The sequence below is a fragment of the Colius striatus genome, chromosome 3, assembly GCF_028858725.1.
Source record: "Colius striatus isolate bColStr4 chromosome 3, bColStr4.1.hap1, whole genome shotgun sequence".
NCBI classification, from domain to species: Eukaryota; Metazoa; Chordata; class Aves; order Coliiformes; family Coliidae; genus Colius; species Colius striatus.
In genome coordinates, this window is record NC_084761.1 from 7,863,322 (window position 1) to 7,887,492 (window position 24,171).

Sequence of the window (24,171 nt, forward strand, 5' to 3'; positions counted from 1 at the left end):
TGAAATTCTGCTAAGAAAAAGGTATAGAAGAAACTGAGTTGGTAAGAAGAATAAACAGCAAGTCTTGTGTCTAACCAGAAAGAACTTGTGTCTTGAATCGTCAAGAGAGCCATTTGATCGGTTAAGATCCAAATAATAATGAAGATCTTTTCCTAGTCTCATAAATACCTCCTTTTATTTGCAAGAATGCTTCATTAATTTTATATCTGCCTTTTTTACATACATTGTTTTTAAAAAGAAAAGCAAGTGGCCCTAGCAGGAGCTCTGGACAAACACCAGTAAGTTCTTTCAAATCTGTCTATAAAAATAAATTTTGAATAACTGTGCAACTGATTTTTTTTTCCAGAAGCACATACTAAAAATGGCACTAAAACCAGCACTACACATAATTGGTTTGTATACTTTCAAGAGCTGTAGCTGTTTATAGGACACAAATTACATACAATTTGAAATTATGACAGAAAAAAACAGACTATTCTATATTAAGTTTTTCTGCATTTTTATATAGAACATACTAGAACCTTCCACAACCCTTTTGGGAGTACATGTTTTTAAGTATTGTTCCTGAGTCAAGCCCTAGATGTTATTTCTGCAAATCTTCTCATGAAGTTATTTGCACAATGGGCTACAATCTTATTATTTTAAAACAAAAAGGATCTCCTAACTGGGTCCAGTGGATAGATTCCACCAAACTTGAAGAAATTTAACTCTTAACTATTACTTGCAAAACACCTTCTACTGTATTCATGATAAACCTAATCCCTCATCACATGGCAATGCAGGGAGCAAAAGAGTATTAAAAGAAGCAGGAGCTCTGCTTTCAAGATCTGAGATTTCCATTTAAAAGATAAATTCTTTGGAGCGATAAATATGGAAGTGTGGGCAGCAGGTCGAGAGAGGTTCTCCTCCCCCTCTACTCTGCCCTGGTGAGGCCTTATCTGAAATACTGTGTCCAGTTTTGGGTTCCCCTGCTCAGGACGGATAGGGAACTACTGGAGAGGGTGCAGGGCCATCAAAATGATCAGGGAACCGGAGCATCTTTCATGTGAGGAAAGGCTGCGGGAACTGGGGCTGTTTAGTCTGGAGAAGAGGAGACTGAGGGGATCTTATTAACATTTATAAATATCTAAAGGGTGGGTGTCAGGAGGTTGGGACATCCCTTTTTGCTATAGTAGCTAGCAACAGGACAAGGGGTAATGGACAAAGGCTGGTAATGAACAAAGGCTAGAACACAAAGAGTTCCATTCCAAACATAAGGAAAAACTGTTTTACTGTTCATGTGGGGGAGCCCTGGCACAGGCTGCCCAGGGAGCGTGTGGTCTCCTCTAGAAGTTTTCAAAACCTGCCTGGATGTGTGCCTGTGTGACCTGATCTAGGTGGACCTGCTTTCTACGATTCTATGATCCTTAGTGTGAGGGATTATTTATGGATAGCTGCTACTGCTCTTTCTAATGATGTTGAAATTACCTTACTCTACTTGAAAAGCAGCTCCAACGTGAGGAAAGATAAAGCCTCACATATTCAGCATCACCTGATAAATGATCTGTCAAAGCATTCTGTGCAATGAAAAGGAACCAGTATGGGCAAAGATGCATGGCCTATAAGCACAATCCATTGTCTTTCCTGAATGATTAAGAATCTCTCTTTCTTTTTTAAAAGAAAGAAAACTATACTGAGAGGGATTCTGTCACATAAAAAATATGGTCAGATTTTAATATATATCTGTAGGTATCTTGATCACATTTACCATCATTTTATGTCGAGTAAACATATTGTACTGTTAATTGAGAATTAACATACTAGCATTCACCTCCAATTTGTAGGCATGTTTCCTGAAAAATAAAGCTACTGCTGTTTCTGTACAAACTACTGTCAAAGGTATTTCCTAGTCCACAGCTCAAGTGTATATACTTTTGATCAACACCTGCAAAATATCAGTTAACGAGTAACACTGCTTCAGATTGCAGAGCATCAAAACACATTTGGGAAAAATATTTTAATCTAAAAACTAATGTCTCCCAAAATATTTTATTACATTTTATTTTACTGAGAATTTGCCAAGTTTCTGCCTACAGCAAAATGCTAATATCAAATCAGAAATCTATAAAAATGAGAATATATAATGGAAATCTTACAGACTCTCAACAGATATTAGATAATGACTTTAAGCTATAAAATCAGAGTCTAATGTACCATATTTTACGTGACGTTGTTTTGAAGTTTTTCAATACAAGCCAAGTTCATTCCAACTTTAAGTTTAAATTGATTCACACAACTGCTGATCTTTCATACACAATGTTAGTATGTAACAGATGGCAAAACACTAATATTCTTTGTTATTAATGGGACAGCTCACTTAACATGTTTCAAATATTTGCCATAAGCAAATAGTATGATTGCCATGGTTACCTGCCAAGATTAAGGGACAGATAAAACACCTCTATGTTCTGCATTTGGTGCTGTTGCAATCAAAATAGAACATAGTGCTTCTGATGGTCTAACCATTATTCATCATTTAACTGACCTTCTATTGTTCAGGGGGAAGGAAAAATCAAAACCAAACAACAAAATACATCAGGGCTCAAATAAAAAGTTAGATAGCAAGTATTAATTTTTACAGGCTAATTGACATCTTGGCAAAGATCACAATAAAATTAATATATCTGTCCTTCAGTAACTACTACATAATGAAACAGTTTTATGGAGGTACAGTTTCCAATACTAAATATTCAAAATACTACCATATTTTACAGAAATCATCTCAAAATTATTCTAACTCCATGAACTTATATTCTCCATGCTACTTGTATTGCCAGTTTGGGTATTGAGAATTAGGCTAGTGTCATACAACAAAACAAGGATATATAACTCATGAAATTGCTATTTTTCCCATCTAACTGAGATTTTTTGGACATTGACTGTTTGGTGAAAAAAGAAAAGAAATCTAAGATGAAGAGATACAAAGAAGAAATCAATGAACTGTCAGTTTGGGGGAAAAAAAACACCTTGATTTAAATAGAGATTTACTACATAATTTTAATTACTACTCTGTGTTTCTCTACTAAAATAGTTGATGCATCTTCATCTCCAACTATGGATTCATTCCAATGATACTAGAAAGTAAGCAGTGCTTTTAGACAAAGTAATTTGAAAAATTGCTGCAAAATCATTTAGCAGCAGACACGCTATGGGTGAGATACGGTGCTGTCAATGCCCTCAGTCTAGCACAGATTTATTTGCAATATTTTCACTAGCATTTCTAATTTTTTCAGATGCAGCATCTCCTGCAGTACTATGTAGAGCTGCTGGGCAAAGCCTACCTGTTCAGTAAGGAAACAGTTGCTTGGCAGCTGTGCCAGTCTTTTCAGGTCACCAGAAAAGCTACAAGCTCAGTCTGTGCCGTGCAAGTAAAGCTGTTATTCAAATATTAATTTCTGTCTTACCTTTTGAGTAAGAGGTTAGATTACATTTCATAGCATTTTATTTAATAAGGTTTATAGGCAATAGTAATGTCTTGGCTGTGTTTTGTTAGAATACAATGTTTCTGCACAGCATCCTCTAACAAAGTCCAGAGCACAAGCACGTTAACAGATGCATAAAAGTCTGTTCTCCCCAGACCCTACCAAAACAACAGACAATTCCCTTTTGAGAAATTCCTCCTCAGAGCAATAAATCTCAGTCAGCCTATGTCTTGTACCTCTCTAAAATGGCTCAGACATTTACAGAATATTGTAAATACCTGGCATTTTCAAGCTAGCAATAGCATCCATCCAAAAGGCTAAACTTACTCAAACCCTCTTTAAGAAAAAGTGTTAAAGATGAATAAATACATCAACAGGAAAATAAGAAAGCTTGAGAATAAAACTGATATCTCTTTAGTGCTGTGTTTAATGCCCTTGTTAGAAAAAGAACTCAACTGGTAAGGTTATGCTAACAAAAATCCAGTGTCATCTAAATATTTTCCTATTTCAAGACACAAATGCCAACAACGTGTCAATTTGTCAACTGGTCAGGAATCAACCGTTCATTAAAAAGCATCAACAGAAAACTGCAGCATCTAGCAAGACCCCCAGGGCTTAACTTTTGCTCAGCTATTGAACAGAAAAATGCTATTTTTATTTTCTCCTCAGACCAAGAATTATCAGTCTATTTTGTATTTTTATTCAAGAGATTCTGGAAACTATGCTAACATTTCTCAAAGTTGACATCCACTTTTTCATATTTTACTGTAATAACTATTACTGTAATAACTATCAATAATATCAGTTAAAATATCTCAAGTTCAGTGCTTCCCCCCCAACACTGTAGTTTTCTTTCTTAATTTCTGCAGTTTTCTTTCTTAATTTCTTTCTTTTGTCAAGTCTGAAAATATCCTGAAGAGCAAAGACAGACTCTAAATTTAAAACAAAAAAAAACAACTCAAAAACCCCTCAAAAACTCAAGCACAACCAGTGCTTACAGTGTATGAACTTATATACACAAGCTTACAGTGATATTTTCTCTTAAAAATAATACATTAATTCTTTTAAAAACCAACCAACAACAGCACAGCAGAGTCAAACCTTTGAACAAGTCAACAAAGAAATACAATTCCTCTTCTACCCTCTCTCCAAGTGAAAGAAATTGTTTTCAAAATTCCCCACAAAGTTCAGTAACAACTGTTTCTCTACTACATTTCCCTTTCCAGTAAAAACCTTCAAGACCTTACACTACTTCTCTCATATCGGATAGCTCCACCAAGTCAGGAGGGCAGATACTAAGTGAATATGGATGGGTGCAGATTGCCATAGAAGTGCTGAAGGAGGACAGTTACAGGGAGCCACACAACAGCCCAGATAACCTCTCCCCTGACAGATCTGCCTAAGATTACAAGAGTCTTGCTTAGGCAGCTGATAGCCAGCAATATCTAACACATCTAAAGAAGACCTCCAGGAATCCTGCTTCCTTCTGGCTGCTGGCTACATCTGTGGGCTAATATTATTGAAATAGGCTTATTTGAAATACATGAACTCTAGCAAGTATGATTTTGGAGGAGGGAAAAAAGAATGAGAAAGAATCATCAATATAGCAGTTTGCCATCCTAACTGCCAAACAAAGTGGTCTTAGAACTTTACACCCACTCAAAAGACTCCATGCTCCTTTAATAGAAATTTTATTTACATACTCTCTGGTAGGATAATTTTGTTTTCTAAAATGAATTAATGAGGTATATTGATATAATGCATCCATTATTCACAGTGCCTTTATGTAAAGATATTTCACGTGGTACAATGAGGAAAACCATATTTTCCACACATGAACAGTCTCCAGCATTTCACATGATCTGAAATATTCGATATTTAGTTTTCTTCACTATCTAAGAAATTAATACTGAATATGTTTAGTACTAACAATCACTCAAAACTTTGCCCACATTTATAAAACAATACATTTTGAGGTGGCAGAAGGAATGGTGGTTTGTGAAAGTAAAGACATTGCTATGTACAGAAAGACAGAAAAATGTGGGCAAAATTTCAGATTCAGGGAAAAGTGATTTTAGTTTTATTTCTGTAACCAGGTATCCCTGCTAAGGTCTCTCTGAAAGGAAACTTATTAATTCAAGTAACATTGGTGATTAGCAACACCCTCACAATAAGAAATAAATTTAGAAGATTGTTTTTATATTTCATTTTATAGCAGAAGGCTACTATAACACCTACATGACACATGAGTTGTTATAAAAAACTGCAATATTTTTATCTAGTGTTGTCCAAGCAGCATGCAAATGACATTACTTTCTTTTTTTTCCTCCCATAATGTCATGGTGTAAAGCAACACCATCTGAACTGGCTCTATGGGCTCTATCTTCAATCATTTGTTACAATAAACTGCTTCCTATACCTACAGGAATATAAGATAGTGACAAAAAAATCCACCTTGATAGGCAAAATTTTGTTTTCTAGACTCTAAACAGTCTGTATTCCTTCCTCCTAAACTTCAACAGCAATTAGCAGCACATTTTTAGAGCCTGAAAGACTCAATTCACTATTTTCAGGAAAGGTTACACTTGAGCACCAAATGAAAACATTAATTCAGTGAGACATTCTGAAAGAGATGGAGAAGTACCAGTTGGCAAACTGTTTATCTTTTAAATTAAACGACCAAAAATGAAACATACTTCTCTGCACTGTGCTGGCTTTAACCTTCATGCTGAGCTTCAGATAACCCAGACATTTCATACCACAGAACTTGAAGATGAAGTGTTTGCTGAAAAGTATTTGTCATACAAAAGCCGACCACTTCCTAGTGACTTATTTCTTTTCTCTTAGATAGTGATGGGTGGGGGAAAAAAATAAAGGAAAGGAGATGAATGTTCTTTTCTAAGTGCTGTATACATAAAACATCAACTGCAGTCTTTTCCAGTAGAAAACCCAAAGGATCTCAATTCAAAATCTGAAATACTCTGTAGTTCCCCTCCCTGTGTAGGTGACAGTGTCAGAAAAGAGATGTGCTGTGACTAGAAATATTAATTACACCAAGTGTGAAGTTATTTTTATTTCTATCAGTTTGGCACTTCAATTAACTATTTGAAAACCAGATCATTTTCATTGAAGCTCAAAGGTTATTTAAAGCTGATACTTGAACTTTCCAGTTACAAAGTAACATGGTGAACTTAGAGGACAGTTTCTTTTATGGCTTGAGAATGCCATAAAAATAAGAAAAATCAGTGTAACAGAATGAATGCATATGGCTATGCATGTACGTTTAATTTGAGATCCTTTCCCAATCTGAACATAATACAAATGGATCCCTTGCTTTTCTTTTTGACCACAGTACAGCACAATCATTTCTGACAAATTTATATTAGCTGCAGTCTCTCCTAAAACCCACAAGGCAAAATAATATATGAAAATAACTCGATATACCAGTTAAGTCCACTAAGAGGGTTGAAAATTAAAATCTACTCACTTTGAAAAATCAAGAATAGCATAGAATTTAAGGATTACATCATCCAAAAATCAAATTAAGCATGCATTCATTAAAGCAATCCTTAACTTCAAAATTTTAATATATAACTTAAGGATTTATATTTCCAAAGCTTTTCTCCTTTAATAAATGTATTCAGACTCTGAAACATCAGAGAGCCATAATTTTCTACTAATTCGACTTGAAGACATCAGATATCAAAGCTTAGTACTAAGAAATATTACTTAGCCCACTGCCCCAAAGGCATTAATGAGAAGTTTTGCTTTCTAAGTCACAGCTCCCTATGACAGTATGACTTTGACAAACTAATCAGATGAAGGATAGTTTGTATGAACTACTAAACTCTATAAAGTACAAAAGCACACGTATCAGTACTTCTGATTTTAATGCATGTCAAAACACATAGCTCAATTTCAGGATGGCCTGAAGTGCTTTGCTGAATCAGCACAACTAAATGCCCAAGCCTAAAATGAGATTCTCCTTCTCAGAGACTCCTTCTCTGAGATTCTTTCTGAATCATCCTCTTTGAAGCATTTCATATTTCTTCTGTATTGTCTAAGTACTAGTTAAACAGGAATTGTTACACTTTCTATTTTAAAAGTAGTGCTAGTGTCTTTATCAATGTGATGGTCTAGGATATTTATAGGAATGAAGTTGGAAAGGTATGAACACAGGTCCTTCTCCAGATATGAAAGATGCAGGATATTTCATTCTTTCTTTGTCAGTCCTGAATGCTCATCCATGAGCAAAGAGTATCTTTCAGTTTCTTTAGGTCACAATAGCAAAATGTTAATGTATATATACAAACTACGTACTGTACTGTGTAATGTAGTAAGCATGGGAAAACAAAAACTGAATTTGAACTCATGTTCTGTGTTGTAAATGTGGCATGAACTGAAACATAATACTGCTTCCTTCAACTATGCACAATGAAAAGCCTTGCAGGTTCTCCCTTGGTTCTTTCTTCCCAACTCAGAGGGAAGCTCCCCTAAAAATCTCTCATGCTCCTCATTCTCTTACCTGCTTCCAAGGGAAGTTTAGTACTTCCATCATCTGGTCTAACAAGCAGTTTATTCAGAGACAAGTATCCTTTTAAGACAGGTCTTGCTGGCCCAAAATGGCAGATCAACTTTTTACAGTAAGAAAATACAGCATTATTGATAGCAAAATGTGAATGCTTTAAGAGCAAAAATACTAACATTCAAATTCTAATTCAAATTACTTCACCCACAGACAACTCTGCACTTAATAAACTTTTAAAAACAAAATTATAAGCATAAGACACAAGCTATAGTCTATTTTCTTTTATTTGCAATAAAATCTTTAACCTCCATACTTTTTAATCCTAACATAGTTATCCTGCAGATCATCTTAGACTCTTCACTACCTTCAGAAACAGGCAAACAGACTAGACAGTGATGAAGCAGCTTTGACAGAAAAAAAGAAAAAAAAACTGAAGTCACCTGCACTGTTAGTGCAAAGGCAGGATTTCCACTGACTTAAATGAGAGAAATATTAAGTCTCTGATGAATAGAACTTGCATAATTACAATTATACATATGCTTACATTATTACGTTATACAAAGAGACGTTCCAAGTCAACTTCATATATATCCTAAATGTTGTCTTTAATGTTGATAGATGTGCATATATGTATATACAAATAAATCTCCCAAGACACACACACATAATATTTTACAAACTTTTAAAATAAGTACATATCAGTGACTAAGATAAATTTTAGATTATTTTGTGTTAAGTCAGAGGTACACATTTACTTTATTGAACTAACAACTGGGCATGAAGCAAGCTATGGCTAGAGAAACAACTAGGAGACTTCAGTTATATGGGATAGAAATGATGGATGATGTAGTTCTCAATAGTTTCTACTAGAGAGAAAATTTGGTTTAGATTTCTATATTGTTCTTCCTATGCAGTTGACGAGTCATAGCAAAGTCACTCTCCTCTAATCTCAGAAAAGCACAGTATATTCTTTCCATATGGGGTATCCAGTGTTTCAAAGTAAAGCAAAAGATATCCTGCAGTCAAGTCAGCACTCAGTAGAAAGCTACCTTACTCAATTTCTACACACTTAGAAAATCACTGAATTCGCATCTTCAATGAAGCGAAGAACCATTTACATTTTGATATGTCCTCTACTGGGACAATACCCTTGCAAAAGGATGGGTAATTAGATGTTGAGCCCGTTACTAAAAGCAATTATTTAACTGTTATGTTCTGTCTTTTAGGGACATTGCAATATTTAAAAAATTAGAATACTCACACATTATTACTTAACCATTAGTCTGAAAGCAACATTTCAAGACATGAGACACCAACATAGCACCAGCAAAAGTTCAGAACCTAAATGTAAGGACTCATCTTAAATGAAAAAAAAAATAAGCTATACTTCTATGTAAAAGCAATGAGAGATCTCTTTGCAATTAAATATTATGGTCATATGAAGCTTGTCTTCATGAGCTTCACATAATTTAGCGCACATGTTGGACTTACAGAACAAACCAGTCCTTCGAACATCACAAACCTGACAGGAAAGCAGTAGTCAAAGACTTACACTGTGATTATGGATGTATTAATTCAAAAGATTTTAAGTACCTGAAAGCTAGCAAAAAGGTGAAACTCTATTTAATGCAAGAAAATCATAGTTTAGAATTACACATCTTGGTACATGCACCTACACAAAAATATTTAGCAAATCACAAAGCAGGCTGATACTTGGGAAGCATGTTTTTAAATTACAAAAGGTTCAAGTGTTGAAAATATTATCTAAATATGTAAGTTTTAAAGAAAACTGCTTGCATTTTAAAGGAGAATTTTAAAAGGTGAAATAAGTACATGACATATCTCCTATATATGCAACAAAAGAAATGTTTCTTGTTTTCAAACTAAGCAGTGATAAACTGAAGGAAAACCACCTAATTTTGCAAGGACTGCTTTTAAAGATTTTGACAACTATTTACTACCAGCACTGAAAGATCACTAATAGAAAATACACAGCAGGGGGACTAGTACATATCAAACTTAATACATGAAGTCTTGTAAGCATCATTGTTACATTTTCCTTCAGTAATTATCTATTCTGACTTAATTCAAAACAACATTTAAAAATCAAATTATTACTTTCATTGCTTTACATTAGTTCTGTCTTACTATATTCAAATGTTTAACTAATACATTGAAAATAGGGTCACCAAAAATATCTATGCAATAACAAATATTTTATCACTTTAAATCCTCATTCAGTTGAAATTCTGCTTTGTTTTTGCATCTTCCTTGTGTCAAACTCTGCAGCTTTGCACTTGAACCTGATCTCTCAGATTTCTGTTGCAGGAAGCAGGTAAATTACACATGAAAGTTAATAGTTCTCCAGTTCTTTCTACATTACTCTCTCTAGTGAAGCTCCCTCCTCAGAGATCCAACATTTTGCACAGCAAAACAGTGGATAATATTTTGTGGCTCTGCACTAGTAGTTGTAGGTCATTCTGTAGAACATGGTGTCTTCTTTATGGTCTTGGAAGTTCCCTCAATCAGAGACAAATAATTGCACACCAAATTTAGTGCTGGTATCAAGGGAGATATCAATGACAGCAAAACCCTCTTTCAGTATCACTAACATTTAGAATCATCACATCACCCTCATTAACCTCACAGTATTAAACACAGTGCATTGAAGATATACAATGAATAACATCATTCAAGTGGAGACCTGAAGGATATAAAACCACACAACACCATTTTCCAAAAGCTGTAAAGCACTCAGTTTTAGCCATTTCCACATGGAGAACTACATTTTACCAATATGGTTTTGGGGCATCTAATAACATTGAGGATTTGTAAAGGATATAGAAATCATAGATTGACATAAACTAAATAGATAAATTTTTAGCAGAATTTAGCTACTAAAACTGCCCTTTAGGCACTGATTTAAGATTGTATTGATTCATCTAGAAATGAGAAAACAGCTGCAATTCTCTTAAAAACAGTGTATCTAATATCACACACACAAAAAAAGGTCTATTGAAAGGTAACAGCCTATCTAAAAGGGAACATGCTTTGGTAGCCATTAAAGTTAAAAAAACAATATTGACAAAGGTAGTATTGATAATCTCTCTTCTAATGCTAATTACCAAACATCAGCATGATGAAAGTTCTACAGAATTACAAGACAGACATTCCCACATGAATTAATCTTACACTGAATTTTCAAACCATTCAATTACTTCAGCTTTCTCTGTCATTTAAAGAAAGGCCGTCTCAAGGCTATTAACCCACCTCAGCCAGTCACACAGTGCAATGTGTTCCAATGGGATACTGTTTCTGCTGGGTAACTCTTCTTGAAGCATTATTCACCATACTGCACAAAGCCATGCAGTATTCCTACATACTATGACATGATACAGGAAATTGAACCACTAAAAGGACAAAAATATGCCTCCACAACATGCTGTGGAAATCAATCCTTGTGTGATAAAACTAAGGTAAGCTGTTGCAAAGCTGATGTGAAAGTGCTACTTTACAGCTTGCAAGTTACTTACAACAGATAAATAACAACAAATTTACAACACGCAGCCAGAAGTATAATCACTAATTAATTCCAATTACACAACTGGTTTATGTGTCATCATAGGAGTCTTTCAGGAGTGCAATGGATGACAGCCATTTCTTATTGTAAAGAAAAGATACTTTTTCTGAGATCAGCTATGACAGGAAGTGGTTGTGGGTTTCTGCATGATTAAGGTAGAATTCTGGCCCAAAGCTAAAACACTGAAAGAATAAGCAATGCAAATTTTTAATGAGTTATTCAATTGACAATTCTGTATGCATCAATTGTGTAACTGAAGTTGTCATTCAATTAGTATTTAAAGTAATTAAGGATGAAAGACTATTAAAAAATGGCTTAGACAAGAAATTTTGTAATTTACTGAAGTGGCAGATACTGCAGCACATGAAAAAATGAGAATGAGTTATGTAACAAAGAATAAAATATATTGTTTCAATTACAAAACTATCTGCAAAAAAGGACAAGAAAAATGCATGACCTTCTAATACATGAAAAAACACAGAAAACCTCTACCAAGTACTTTCATTTCCTAGGTTAGTAGGCAATGAACAACTACATTTACTCTGGACTTTACATCAAGCAAATTTATAGATTTTACAGATAAATTCCATTTATATTTACATATTTAAGATAGTCACCTCTTTGTGTCTGTGTGGATAGGAAAGTTTTTTCCCCCCTAAGTCTTACTGATACTATGAGTTCTTTTAAGTACCTTGTTTCCAATGGCCTTTTTGGGTGGAAAGTTAAAAGTTCTCACTTGCTGGTATTTACTCTGTAATTTATGATGCAAGCTTCTGAACTCAGCATATCTTCGATAAACATTCCATTCATCATCCTTTATCCTAATATAGACCTGCAAAATACAGACATGGATTAACTTATATATCACCTTGACTCTTTAAAGCCTCGCAGCTTACCCCCTTCACATTCATGATGAAATGGTACCAGAAGTTCCAAGCTCACTTGTCCATCAATACAGCTCCGACTGTACATTTCTTGTTTCTGGTGTACAGGTCATTGTTATTCCCTTCCTTTTTCCCCCCTCTCCTTCTCTTTTTCTCTCTTTTTATTTATCAAGACAAACATAGCTTGCTGATTTCAACATGACTCTGGGGCAACCATGGTAGCACACTTTTTGTTTCCATGGTTTCCAGCACATTATACTAGCCAGTGACCAAAGGGAAAAAAAAATACCAATATAAAAATGATTTCTGTGTACTCAACACAGTTTTTTCAACTTGGCAAATTAGCTTTGTAGCATCAGAATTGCAAAATACAAGTAGGAAACTTAATTTACTTTCTAAAAAAAAATTACATTGAAAACTAAATTAGAAATTTTATTGTTTGGAAAATAAACACTGTTCATTCTTTCTGCTTGTATAGGACATTAAGTATAATTTAACACAGCTGTAGTTTTTGTGATTCTGGTTTTGTTTGCCACTCGATTATTACATCAGCATATTACCAATTACATGCTAAATGTTCACGTTCTCTAAGAAAATTTCATGCAGACATGAAATTACAGAAAGCTGAGTTTTCATTTATTATCAGGGAATAATGATTTCTCTACAGAAATGAATCCATAGCTTAAAAGAAAGGTGAAACGGCATATCCAAACTCAAGATTCAAAGTGACCTTTTCCTTAGCTTCCTCTGTAGAATCTGTTGCTCATTCATTCTCATGTGTGTTAATAATCTCGGCATTTCACACCACAAATTAAATTGGAATTGTACTGATGATGCTGCACTGTCTTGCTTCTCCAACACAAATCAGTCATTTAGTAAGTTGTAAGACAAATATCAGGAAAATGCTTATGTAAAAAAGTAATAGTAACAACCAGTATACAAAGAGTGGGCAGTAACAACTGTATTTTTGTGAATACTAGGGAAAAAAGGAAATTTGCATTTTGATGGGGCTGATTCCAATATGGAATTTTAGTTTTTTTCTGATGACTGAAATATTAACATGGTCTCCCTCATCTAGATTTGGTATGTTCTTAGAAAAAACAAAGTTTTACTATGGATGTATGTTATTTCAGACATTGGGATTTTTTGTAGAAAGTAAATGAAGTTTCATTCTTGGCATAAAATTTGGTTTGGTCTTTAAGAATTCCTCTCATCTCTTGAGACATTTAGTTTGTAAAATTTATATGAGGTTCTTGTCTTGCAAAAAAATACAATACACCATGCAGATATCATGCAACTTCTGCCAAATTGTAATATTGCATGTGGAAAATATTTGGGTTCTATTGAATAATAACCATATTTTTGTTTACAGTTGTACCTCATTGTGTTTCAAGATGATGACAGAAAAGAATACTATAATCCTCAAATTAGCATATCTAAGAATATAAGAGATTCAGAGTTTTAAGTGAATTACGAAAACATTTGTAAACAAAGATTACAACTACTTTTGGTAACAGAGAACCACCATTACAAGTCTGCAAGTATTCACATTTCTTTTTCATTTTGAAAATAGAGTCAGGATAAAGATAATTAAACACCTACAGGACCATCTGTTTTAACAATTCAGTACACCTCTGAAGGAAAATTAAGGGAAAATATGAAGTGCAAGTATTTTGCATCATTTCAATAAAATTAGATAGTAAAAACTACATTAAATAATCTTTATTCACCCAGCTCCAATCTCTCTCCCTGTCTTTTCATGCTTCAACCAGCATATTGTTTGGAATTTTATATACGTTCCCAAGATACATGTTTCAGCTTCCCTACAGCTGGTGGAGACAAAAAAAAAACCACTTCAATTATTTTTAACCAAGTTATTTAATATGGAAATCCTAATTTAACTAAGAAGTTATCGTTGCACATGTGATTTGGTGAATCATGCAGTTCAATATTACCTGTTAAGCTGTAACTCAAAGTTAACTAATTAAAGAATTCGGTACACTGTAATTCAAATTTGCAAGGACTGCAAAAACATAGATCAATTTCTTAGATAAAACTGTTCAAGAATTTCATCCTGTTCTTCTCTGTACATAGATATTGATTTCTTTTATACAGTAAGAAAGGAAAATGTAACATTTCGAGCCCTGAGCCACATTGAATTTATTGATAATCATATAATAGAGTATGAAAGTCACATTAAAGTTCATGATGTAGTACACATTTAAAGCTTTATTAACTCAACAGGGAATACTATTCACAAGCCAAGATACTTCAAGACACTTAATGCAAATTCAGATGGGAAATCAAAGTAAATCTTAAATACAAAAATCGCTTGCATAAACTTATTCTAGTCTAGTCATACAAGGCATATAGTTATCCTTGTTTAAATCAAATACAGAGCATACAACTTAGGCACAGGAATAACAAGGAACAATTACCTTTGTAGATAACATTTTGAAACACTACCAAATGAGGCAACTGGAGACTCATAGTTTGAAATTGTCTTAAAAGTCATTAGGACTATACCCATCATCTTCAAGGTATCTCCAATTTCATTTGTGGTCTTCTAATAGGAAGTCAATGCAATCTGTAGCTGCCAAATACACTTTTGTGTGTTTGTCCCAAAGTATCATAATGCATCCTAGAGCGACACTAAATCCTACCACTGAAAATATCTTTATTTGATAGTAGACACAAGATTTTACTTGAATACGCTCATCTATCAAAAACTAAATTAAATAGCTTTTTCTCGTAACTTAGAAGCCCTTTCCAATTGGGTCTCATATGTAAAGACTGATTGGTAACATTTTTGTATCTAGGATTTATAGCAGCTGAAAGAAAATGTTCAAATAATAGGAATATATATTGTGAATTGGTCTGCTGTTTTCTCACCATAAATTTGTTTGAAGTCAAAGATTTGAAGAAAAATGGCAAAAACAGGAGTAATTTACTGTTTTGTTTTTCAGCCAACTACCTCCTAACTTCATATTATAGAAGTGCCAAAAAACTTCTGAGAATCAATTTGAAAGCACTAGTTTAATGATTGTGTACTGATATGAATGAACCCTACTCCCATGGCGCTGGTTTTCAAGCCAAAAGTTTCTGTAATACGTTAAGGAATCTTTCACAGAATCATAAAATCATTTTGTTTGAAAAATATCTTTAACATTGAGTCCAGCCTAACACTGCCAAGCCCACCACTAAACCATGTCCCTAAAACTTTAACAGTCTTTTAACAGACTAGTAACTATTGACACAGTTCATCACTGCTTACGTATCAAAGCCTGAGGAGAAGGACAAAGGCCAAAATTCCAGCTTGCTCCAGTTCCAGTGTACCTTCCTAGATTACATGCCTACAAACAACATTCATCTTTCAGGTCTGTAGAAGTCTAAAGTGAGTGCTTTTCCTTCTGGATGCTAACTATGGATTGATATATTGATATAGGATTCACTTTTTTACTATCTCTCAAGCACTGCAGATAGAGACACCAAATGGGATATCAGAGAATCTTTAGTTGCAAAGACATTTATGGTTACAGAAATATCAGATTAAGCATCAGGAATGAACTTCCCTAAATCAAGTTACTCCAGAATCTTCCCTACAAATATAGCTAAGGTCTCCTGGCATGATGAACTGAATACATAAAGAAAAACAAATTCTAGACAGAGAATTCTGTGGATGGGAGCTCCACAAATACAAACCTGCTGAAGCCACAGTCCCTTAGAATCCATGTCCCATTGCAGAGGCAAGAGAAATGTCAGATGGGGAGAGAATAATGCTAACAGAATGTGAGCAGTGAAACTCTACTACACCACATATAAAATTCAATGGCACAAGATGCAAGAGAATTCAGAAGATTTCAGTACCAGAACACTTCAAAGGACATAACAAATACTAAGAAAGTTTGTAAAGATCATTCCTATGCTGGACAAGGTCATAGTTTTGCTTAGAAGCATGAAAAAATAAATGATGGGCAGTATAGGGAATGCAAGGAAGCTACTGTGACATTTGCCATCTAACTAAACATGAGAGGACAGAGGAATTCTTTCTGTATTATTGTATTTCCACTACATTACTGTACTTCTGTACTACTGTACCTCTGTACTACTGTACTGTAACTTCTTTTCCCCCACTAATAGAAAAGAGTGTTCTGGAGATGCCCTAGTTTGTTACACATATGCCTTGCAAATCAATACTAAGCATGTGATGACAACTGAAAAAAAAAAAAACTGGTTTGACAGACACAATCCAATCTGCATAAAAACAACAATAACATTCAAATTGGCATCATTATTTTTAAAATGTTTACTTGGCTAAGCTTGACTGGTGAAAGTCTTCTTTACATTTGTTTTTAAATAACACTTTAAATAACCTTGGAGTACCATTGCTCTGTAGTTTTACCTCTATGCTTCAGTACTCAGTGCAGCAAGAAAAAAGGAAAGCAGACATGAAGCAGGATGTATCTGTTGATAAATCTGTTCTAACACTTCATTGGGTTAGAAAAGTCACCAAAAACCATGCAAGGAGATTACGTGGATCAAGCTCAAACTGCAAGCATTTAAAATTTTTCCCTTCCTATTGGCAGAATCTACCAACAAAATCTTGCATGTCCTTTACTTCTTGCCTTTGAAATAGTCAATTTAAACAATATTATATTATATAATCATAAAAACTATCATGATTTCACGTCAGGTCCAAACTGTACCACTTCTAATGTCTCCAAATTATCTTCTAAACTACTACGTTTATCTATTAATCATGGTAAAAAGACATCCTCTTTTGCAGCAACTACAGAGAGGGGACATCAAGCATAAGACAGCGACATCTAAAAGTCCAGTTCAGACTTATTGATGGAGTTGGAAGTAGTAAAAGGAGACAAGGACTCATCTGCATTAGAAGTTCTCCTCAACTATCTGACCCAGTTTATCATTTTCAATGGCTCCATTATAACTTTCTTATTTAAAAAATCAAACAATCAAAAAACAAAACCAAAATCCATCTAAGAACATCTTATATTTCTTATGATAAAAAGGGGAGACAAAACTGAAGAGAAACTATTTCAGTGCTCTGAATTATCAAGTAAAACTTGTTAATGTCTATGAAAGTTATTCACTGATTCTCTATGTTCATTGAGTTTGTTGCTACAGACATTACCGAAGCCTGGAATATTCATTGCAACAACTGCCAAGTAATTATTAACTCAACATTAGGTTAAATGAATCCACAATATTTCCATAAACCAAAAATGGCAGTACTTTTGTAGAGTATTGCTCTCGTTATCTAAGAAAAATGATTGAGTAGTCATTTTCTGGGGAAAGAAGAAAATGTATTCATTTTAGCCAGAGCTGCAGACGTGTTCCAGGATGAGCTTCTGTAACAAAATTACTTGCTCTGTTTCTAAAATACTGCTTTACTATAATGATAGTGTTTTATAACTTCTTTAAATTCACTAAACTTTAATGTACATCTTAATAAATCAAGAACACCACATTGAAAAAAAAATGATGAGGTTTTAAAATCTAGAAAAATAACTGTTTTCAGGGTATTGGAACTACCTTTTCTTCTTATTTCACAGTGAGCTCTTCTGAGAAGAGTGATGTACTTCAATCTATACAGGAAGCTTTTATCAGAACTTATTTCTGCATGCAAAACTTATAGAAGTGTATGAATCCAAAGGGGAAGTATATAGCAACAAAAGAAAGAGCCAATTACATTATTTCAAGACAATGGGATTCTGTTTAGAATATAAATTCAAGCAGAATTCTCCAAAGTTACCTTGGAAGTGTGAGAAATGAATACAAATGCAAGCTATATTTTGACACAGCTGCAGGACTGCATTTGTTGTTAAGTTCCCTCTTTTAAAATGATCCAATTTAAGAATTTCTGTATAATGAAAAACAAACGGAACAATGAAACTTTTCAGCTGTGATGGGCACAGCTTTTTGTGTGCCTTTCTAGGTACAGAGACAGAACAGGAATTAAAGTGAACAAGCTTTTCTCTCAATAAGACCATTTTATCTACTTGCATAAAGACTATAAATATGATATTTTGTTATGTTATATCTTCAACTTTCTGATATTTAGCCCATAAAAATGAACAATACAGTGCCAAATATATGACAGAATCCACACTAAAGCATGAACTTTAAAAACAGACAATACTGCTCCACTAAACAGAAAAATGTCATGCATTTCAGGCCTATCCACTCAAGTATATATGTGTAGAATTATGTTCACTCTCTGTAGGCACAGGTCTGTTTCTATTCACCAGCAGCAGCAGAGTGGTACTAAGGACACTAAAGAACAAAAGCAGCACTCTTACGTTTTTGCTGGATGGAATCAATTGATTTTTTTTTTAAATACAAATCAAACCAGCACAGATTTCACTCAATAACATAATTAGCTCCTCCTGACAGTGAAACACTGCTTATAATACCCAGATATAATTAACACCGTTTCACCATACAGTGATACAGTTATTGCAATGCGTGACAACTACTGCAGTGAAAGAAGATTCTGCAGAAAAGAATATAACTGACATGATCAATTTGCTGGCTTTTTCTCCAAATAGTGTATTTTGAGTCCTCTGGATGAGGAAAGGAAGGTATCTCACCAGTCAGTTTGTTGTAATTATTATTTTCTTCTTTCTGTGTCAGACATAAAATAATTCAAAAATCTAAATTCTACTTCTGTTTTCCTAGTATTTTTTGCATCCAGTCTCCAAGGATTTATCTCTTCTTTTCATACTTCCTCCACTCCAGCTACTTAAAAACTTTTCTCCTTTACTTACTTTAATGCTTCTCTGACATATCCTCAGGTCCTATTATGGAAAAAGTGAGATGCTCAACATTTTTGGCTTCTGTACCCTCCAATCACTCTGTTTCAGAATGTCATAAGCCATAACTTTCTCTCAAAGTTTCTCAGTCATTCTAGGCCATTTTCTTCTCTACTTGCCCTGAAATGCTCTGAGATGAAATATGATTGTAAGACTATTTCTTTCTCCTTTTTGCCTGCTTAGTGCTGCAGCTGCTGAAGTAATAAAATTCCTCATATATCAGAGAAACTAAATTCAACTTTGGGTTTACTTTCTCAAATTTGTTCCCTACTTTTCAACTATTTTAACTGTCAATCCATTGTCAAATCTTCTGTCTTTGAGGAAATACTAAGGCTATGCTGTCCTGCATATAAATTAAAGGTCAACAGTCACATCTGGCAGACCCCAGACTGTGCTTTCAGTATTTCATCTCTCACTCAAAGAACTTGCTGGGCACTCACCCCCTCAAAAACTCTTGAGTATCAGATATTTTTCTCCTTTATCTCTTTTATGTTGCATTTCTGTGAACATTCTTTCCTCTGTTTAAGCAGGAACATTCAGGTAGTGCAAATAACTCCTTCATAGAAAGGTATACTGTACCTTCAGACAGTAAGTGGAGAGGAAAAACAGAACGTTTTAAACAATATAAGAAGAAAATGAGAAAATATATCAGTCAATATTAAATAGTAAAACTGAAGAGAGTGAAGGACTAGAAAAGTTACAAGAAATGAATGTTTCTTGACAATTATCTTAGGTCCAAGTCGTGCAGCAGTCTTTTCTGATTAGGATGTTTATCTTTAATCTCGCTTGGTAGAATCTGCTCTGCAAACAAGGCAGATTTGCAAGTAGCCATTCAAATACTGATATCACTTTAAGAATCATAAAATCTCAGTTTCATTATCTTAAGTGTCAGCCATTGGTAATTATAGCAACAAAAGGCATGACTAATGTCATTTGCTGTACACTTCACATGAAAGCAGAATCTGTATGTATGCAGAAAATGACAAGATACTCTACAGTTGAGAAATATGATAAAACAATATTATTGCAATAATCATCTTGCTTCACAGGCATTAAGGAAACTGCAACTAACTATCACCATCTAGAGGTAAAATGTTAATTTTTTTTAATTTTGATCTTATGCCTGTGAAAATACTAGACAAGAAATTATCTTCTAATGGTAGGCTGACTGAGTAACATCTGCCTCACAAAACAGACACAAAAAAAAGGCAGGCATCAAACAATGCAGATCACAAAAAGCAGTCATCAGAAAACAACTAGTTAACTAGATAAGATGGGATCTTTATTAGAGAAGACTTTTGTCAGCATGACCCTGATTTTACAAAACTGCCTAATATTAGTCTGTTTAAAGAACTAGGCTTTCTTAACTATTATTTTGTACAAAACGTATCCGTTTCTTCTTATGTGTCTAGGTCTTTTAATGCTTATAACTAATTAGTGTACCCCTTACTAATAGCCATCAGGAACTTTGTAAAGGAATAAACCTCTGAAGCTTTTTTTGGACTCACAGTGGATAACTCAAATAGTTCTATCTTCTTGTTAGAACAATCTAGTCCAAGCTCCTCTCACAACACTGACAATTTCATCTAGTAATGTCTAAATAAAACTTATGATTTGTTGATTCATAATAAGAACATAAAGTAGTCGTCTAATCTTTCTACTCAGGTACAAAATTAATTCTACTAGCAATCTATTCAGTTCTAATGAATGGCAAGACAGTAGTCAAATGATAAATCTGAGGCAAAACAAAGTTAAGCAAGTATAAAGAGAGCATGTGCTTCTGAAAATATCAGAATGAGTTTGCAACGCGTAGAAGATAAACACTAGTAGATGCAATAGTTAAGCATCTTTCTTATGAGGAAAGGATGAAGGATCTGGGACTGTTCAGTCTGGAGAAGAGGAGACTGAGCGGGGATCTCATTAATACTTACAATTATTTGAAAGGTGTATGTCAAGGGGATGGGGTGAAACTTTTTTCCATAGTGTCCAGTAACAGGACTAGGAGTAATGGACAAAAGCTGGAACACAAAAAGTTCCACTTAAAAAACTTTTTTACTATAAGGGTGAGGGAGCCCTGGCACAGGCTGCCCAGGGAGGATGTGGAGTCTCCATCTCTGGAGGTTTTCAAAACCTGCCTGGACACGTTCCCGTGTGACCTGATGTAAGTGAACCCGCTTTAGCAGAGGGTTGGACTAGATAATCTCTAAAGATCCCTTCCAACTAGTACCATTCTGTGATACTATGAACAAGGTTTCCTAATCATATCTGTTATTTCCAATTTTAGGACTAAATTAGTCATTCTTAGCACAGCATTACAAAGGCAATTCATCTTTAGTTAATCCTACATCATGACCTCCACTTTTTTTCCAGTGTACTGTTATTGCAAGGCATACAGATTTCAACAGCTCATATCTCAACAGGCAACATTTTTAAATGTATTTTATTCAATACACTTAAATATGCACAAAAGCTATCCAGAAAAGTTGCTTGTCTTGCAAAACACTACTATCCCTAGATTTCTTGAGAAATAAGTCATGTCTTTGTATTTAGATTGATTTTTCTTAAATTTAATTATTTCCTAGACCCATATAAACTTTCAGCATAAAATACTAATTTGCATTTCTCTGAAGTCTCCATACCCCCTTTTATCACTGAGAACTAAACAGAATATTATCTCCAACACCATGGCTTACTAGACTACCTAAAAATATGAAGACTTTCCCATTTCCCTACTGATCAGGTAACATCCCATATGATATCCTAGGGCATGACAAAATTGAACTCCCTAACACTTCCCTCTTCTCAGTAGGGACTATTCACAGTTCCAGAGAAAACAATGCCCTGACTATTTAATTGTAAAAGCCCTGCATCACAATGTGAGGGGGTTGTCTTTATTTATTGTAGTTAGCTTTCATTTATTGTAGTCACCTGAAAGTTCATCAATTATTGTGAAATGGTGACATTTCAGAAAACAAGTGAAAACAATTTTTTAATTGAACTTAATAATGGCAGTAAGTGCACATCCAATTCTAAATAGCTCTTTCACTAACATTTATACATCATCTAATTGTTGTATCATCCACAGTTTAATGATAGAAGTCTACGGCTCTGTTAATTGTTAAGGCTGTATTAGATAGCACTAAGCTATGAGCACCGATTAAGCTTCTGCTCAGAACTGTCCCACTGAACTCATTGAAATTGAGCATAACATCAGGCTATGTTTCTAGACCTTGTTTTTAAATTATTAAGATTCATAACCAGTATATTCTGCCAGTTAATCATTACTGCAAGATTGCAGTGTAAACCTACAAATACAGAGGTCTGATTAAAATTTCCACATCTAATAGGATTCATTATGAAATGCTGCATGTTTTCAGAGTCCACAACCTTTTATTCAAGCTCGTCCACAATCCTGAATCCTTAATAGAAATCAATGAAACTGTTTGATAGCTGAAACTATGTGACAAGTATGCTGGAGCTGGAAACTTTTCCTTCTGTATTCCTTGAAAAATAACATCTTACATCTATAAAAAAACCCATATGTACTGATTTTAAACATGACACCTGAAGCATACTGAAATAACTAACATGACAGAAAAGTGTTTTGAAATGTCCTTCAGAACAACAATACAAATCTGCATTAAACTCAAATAAAATAAATGAATAGATTAAAGTACTACAACAAAGCTCCTGTTGGACTCTGTTCTTAGCCTGTCCAGGTCAGGCCCTCCTGATATGCAAATCAACATGTCATTCACTTCTCTTTCTGGTTTAAGAAGCATGAATGCAAAACTGGCATTGACTTCAAAGAGGCACAGCTACTCAGATTTACAGATTACAAGTCGTTATATTCTCTTAAGAAACATTTCTAAAACCAGGAAAAAAAGACGACAGATACTGTGGAACTCATAGGTTCATACTTTTCCAAACTAACTCAGGTGCTCAGCAATTCTTTTCACCACATTTTGGTCATTTCCAAGGCACATATATGTATGCAGTGACACTTATCAGTGAAAAGGGACGGAAGAGGCACAACTCTAAAATGCATCAACAATAAATGTGGTACAGCAGGTCTCCACTGTTTTCTTCTCTCTATCAAGTGAAATGCTCCAGAGACACACAATTTCAAATCAGCAAAGGTTAACAAGGTGGTTCATAAGAGGGGAGAGGAGGGCTGACTCTTTGGCTTTCCAATAACAGAAAATGCAGAAGAAATCAAGCCATGTTAAAAACACATTTACTTGAACTGTATTTGGGAAAGTACCTGTCAAGGTCCATGGCCTTTTGTAACACCTTCATTTGGAAGCAATATCTTACCTTAATAGTATTACATATATGATGCAATTTTTAGCAGGCTAAGCATCTTAAAGCTAACTTCCAATTAGCTTTAAGTACAGTTGTAAGTTTTTAGCATATCTAAAAATGATGCTTACTCAGACCCAAAGTTTCAAACTTTGCCTGTTCCAATTGGACCACTTCAGCTTTCTCCAAAGTTCATTTGACATCTTTTGCTCAGAATTAACCAGCACAACCAAAGGTCAATTTTCACATCAAGTTACTATTACTCAAGTACTCACAGAGAAATCTGAACTCCAAAAGATCTTGGTAATGATCTCAATAATATCAAGATTCTGCAACAGTGCTACTTTTCTTTATATTGATATACTACAAGGAATTTCTCATGTAGTTGATACAAAGAGTTATACACGCATTTTAATTTTGTGCCATTGGAGAAATAAATGATAAAGCAGCAAAAATAATGTTTATTATGAGTAAGAGGACTCTCAGAAACGAGCTTAGTCATTTATCCTGTCACTCCTAGTCCTTGTCTGTTCATTACATACTGGTAGCCTTGTAAATATTCTCTTCCACAATTTCAACA

General features: G+C 34.3%; 1 protein-coding gene across 2 annotated transcripts in view; it reads right to left on the reverse strand.

Annotated features, from left to right (window-relative positions):
- Positions 1-24,171, reverse strand: part of SNX29 (sorting nexin 29) — a 128,869-nt gene that overhangs the window by 37,887 nt on the left and 66,811 nt on the right. For both annotated transcript variants that reach the window (XM_061993607.1, XM_061993605.1), the window contains one exon: positions 12,261-12,401. In XM_061993607.1, coding sequence (XP_061849591.1) covers positions 12,261-12,401 — 141 coding nt within the window. The remainder of the gene's footprint in view (positions 1-12,260; positions 12,402-24,171) is intronic.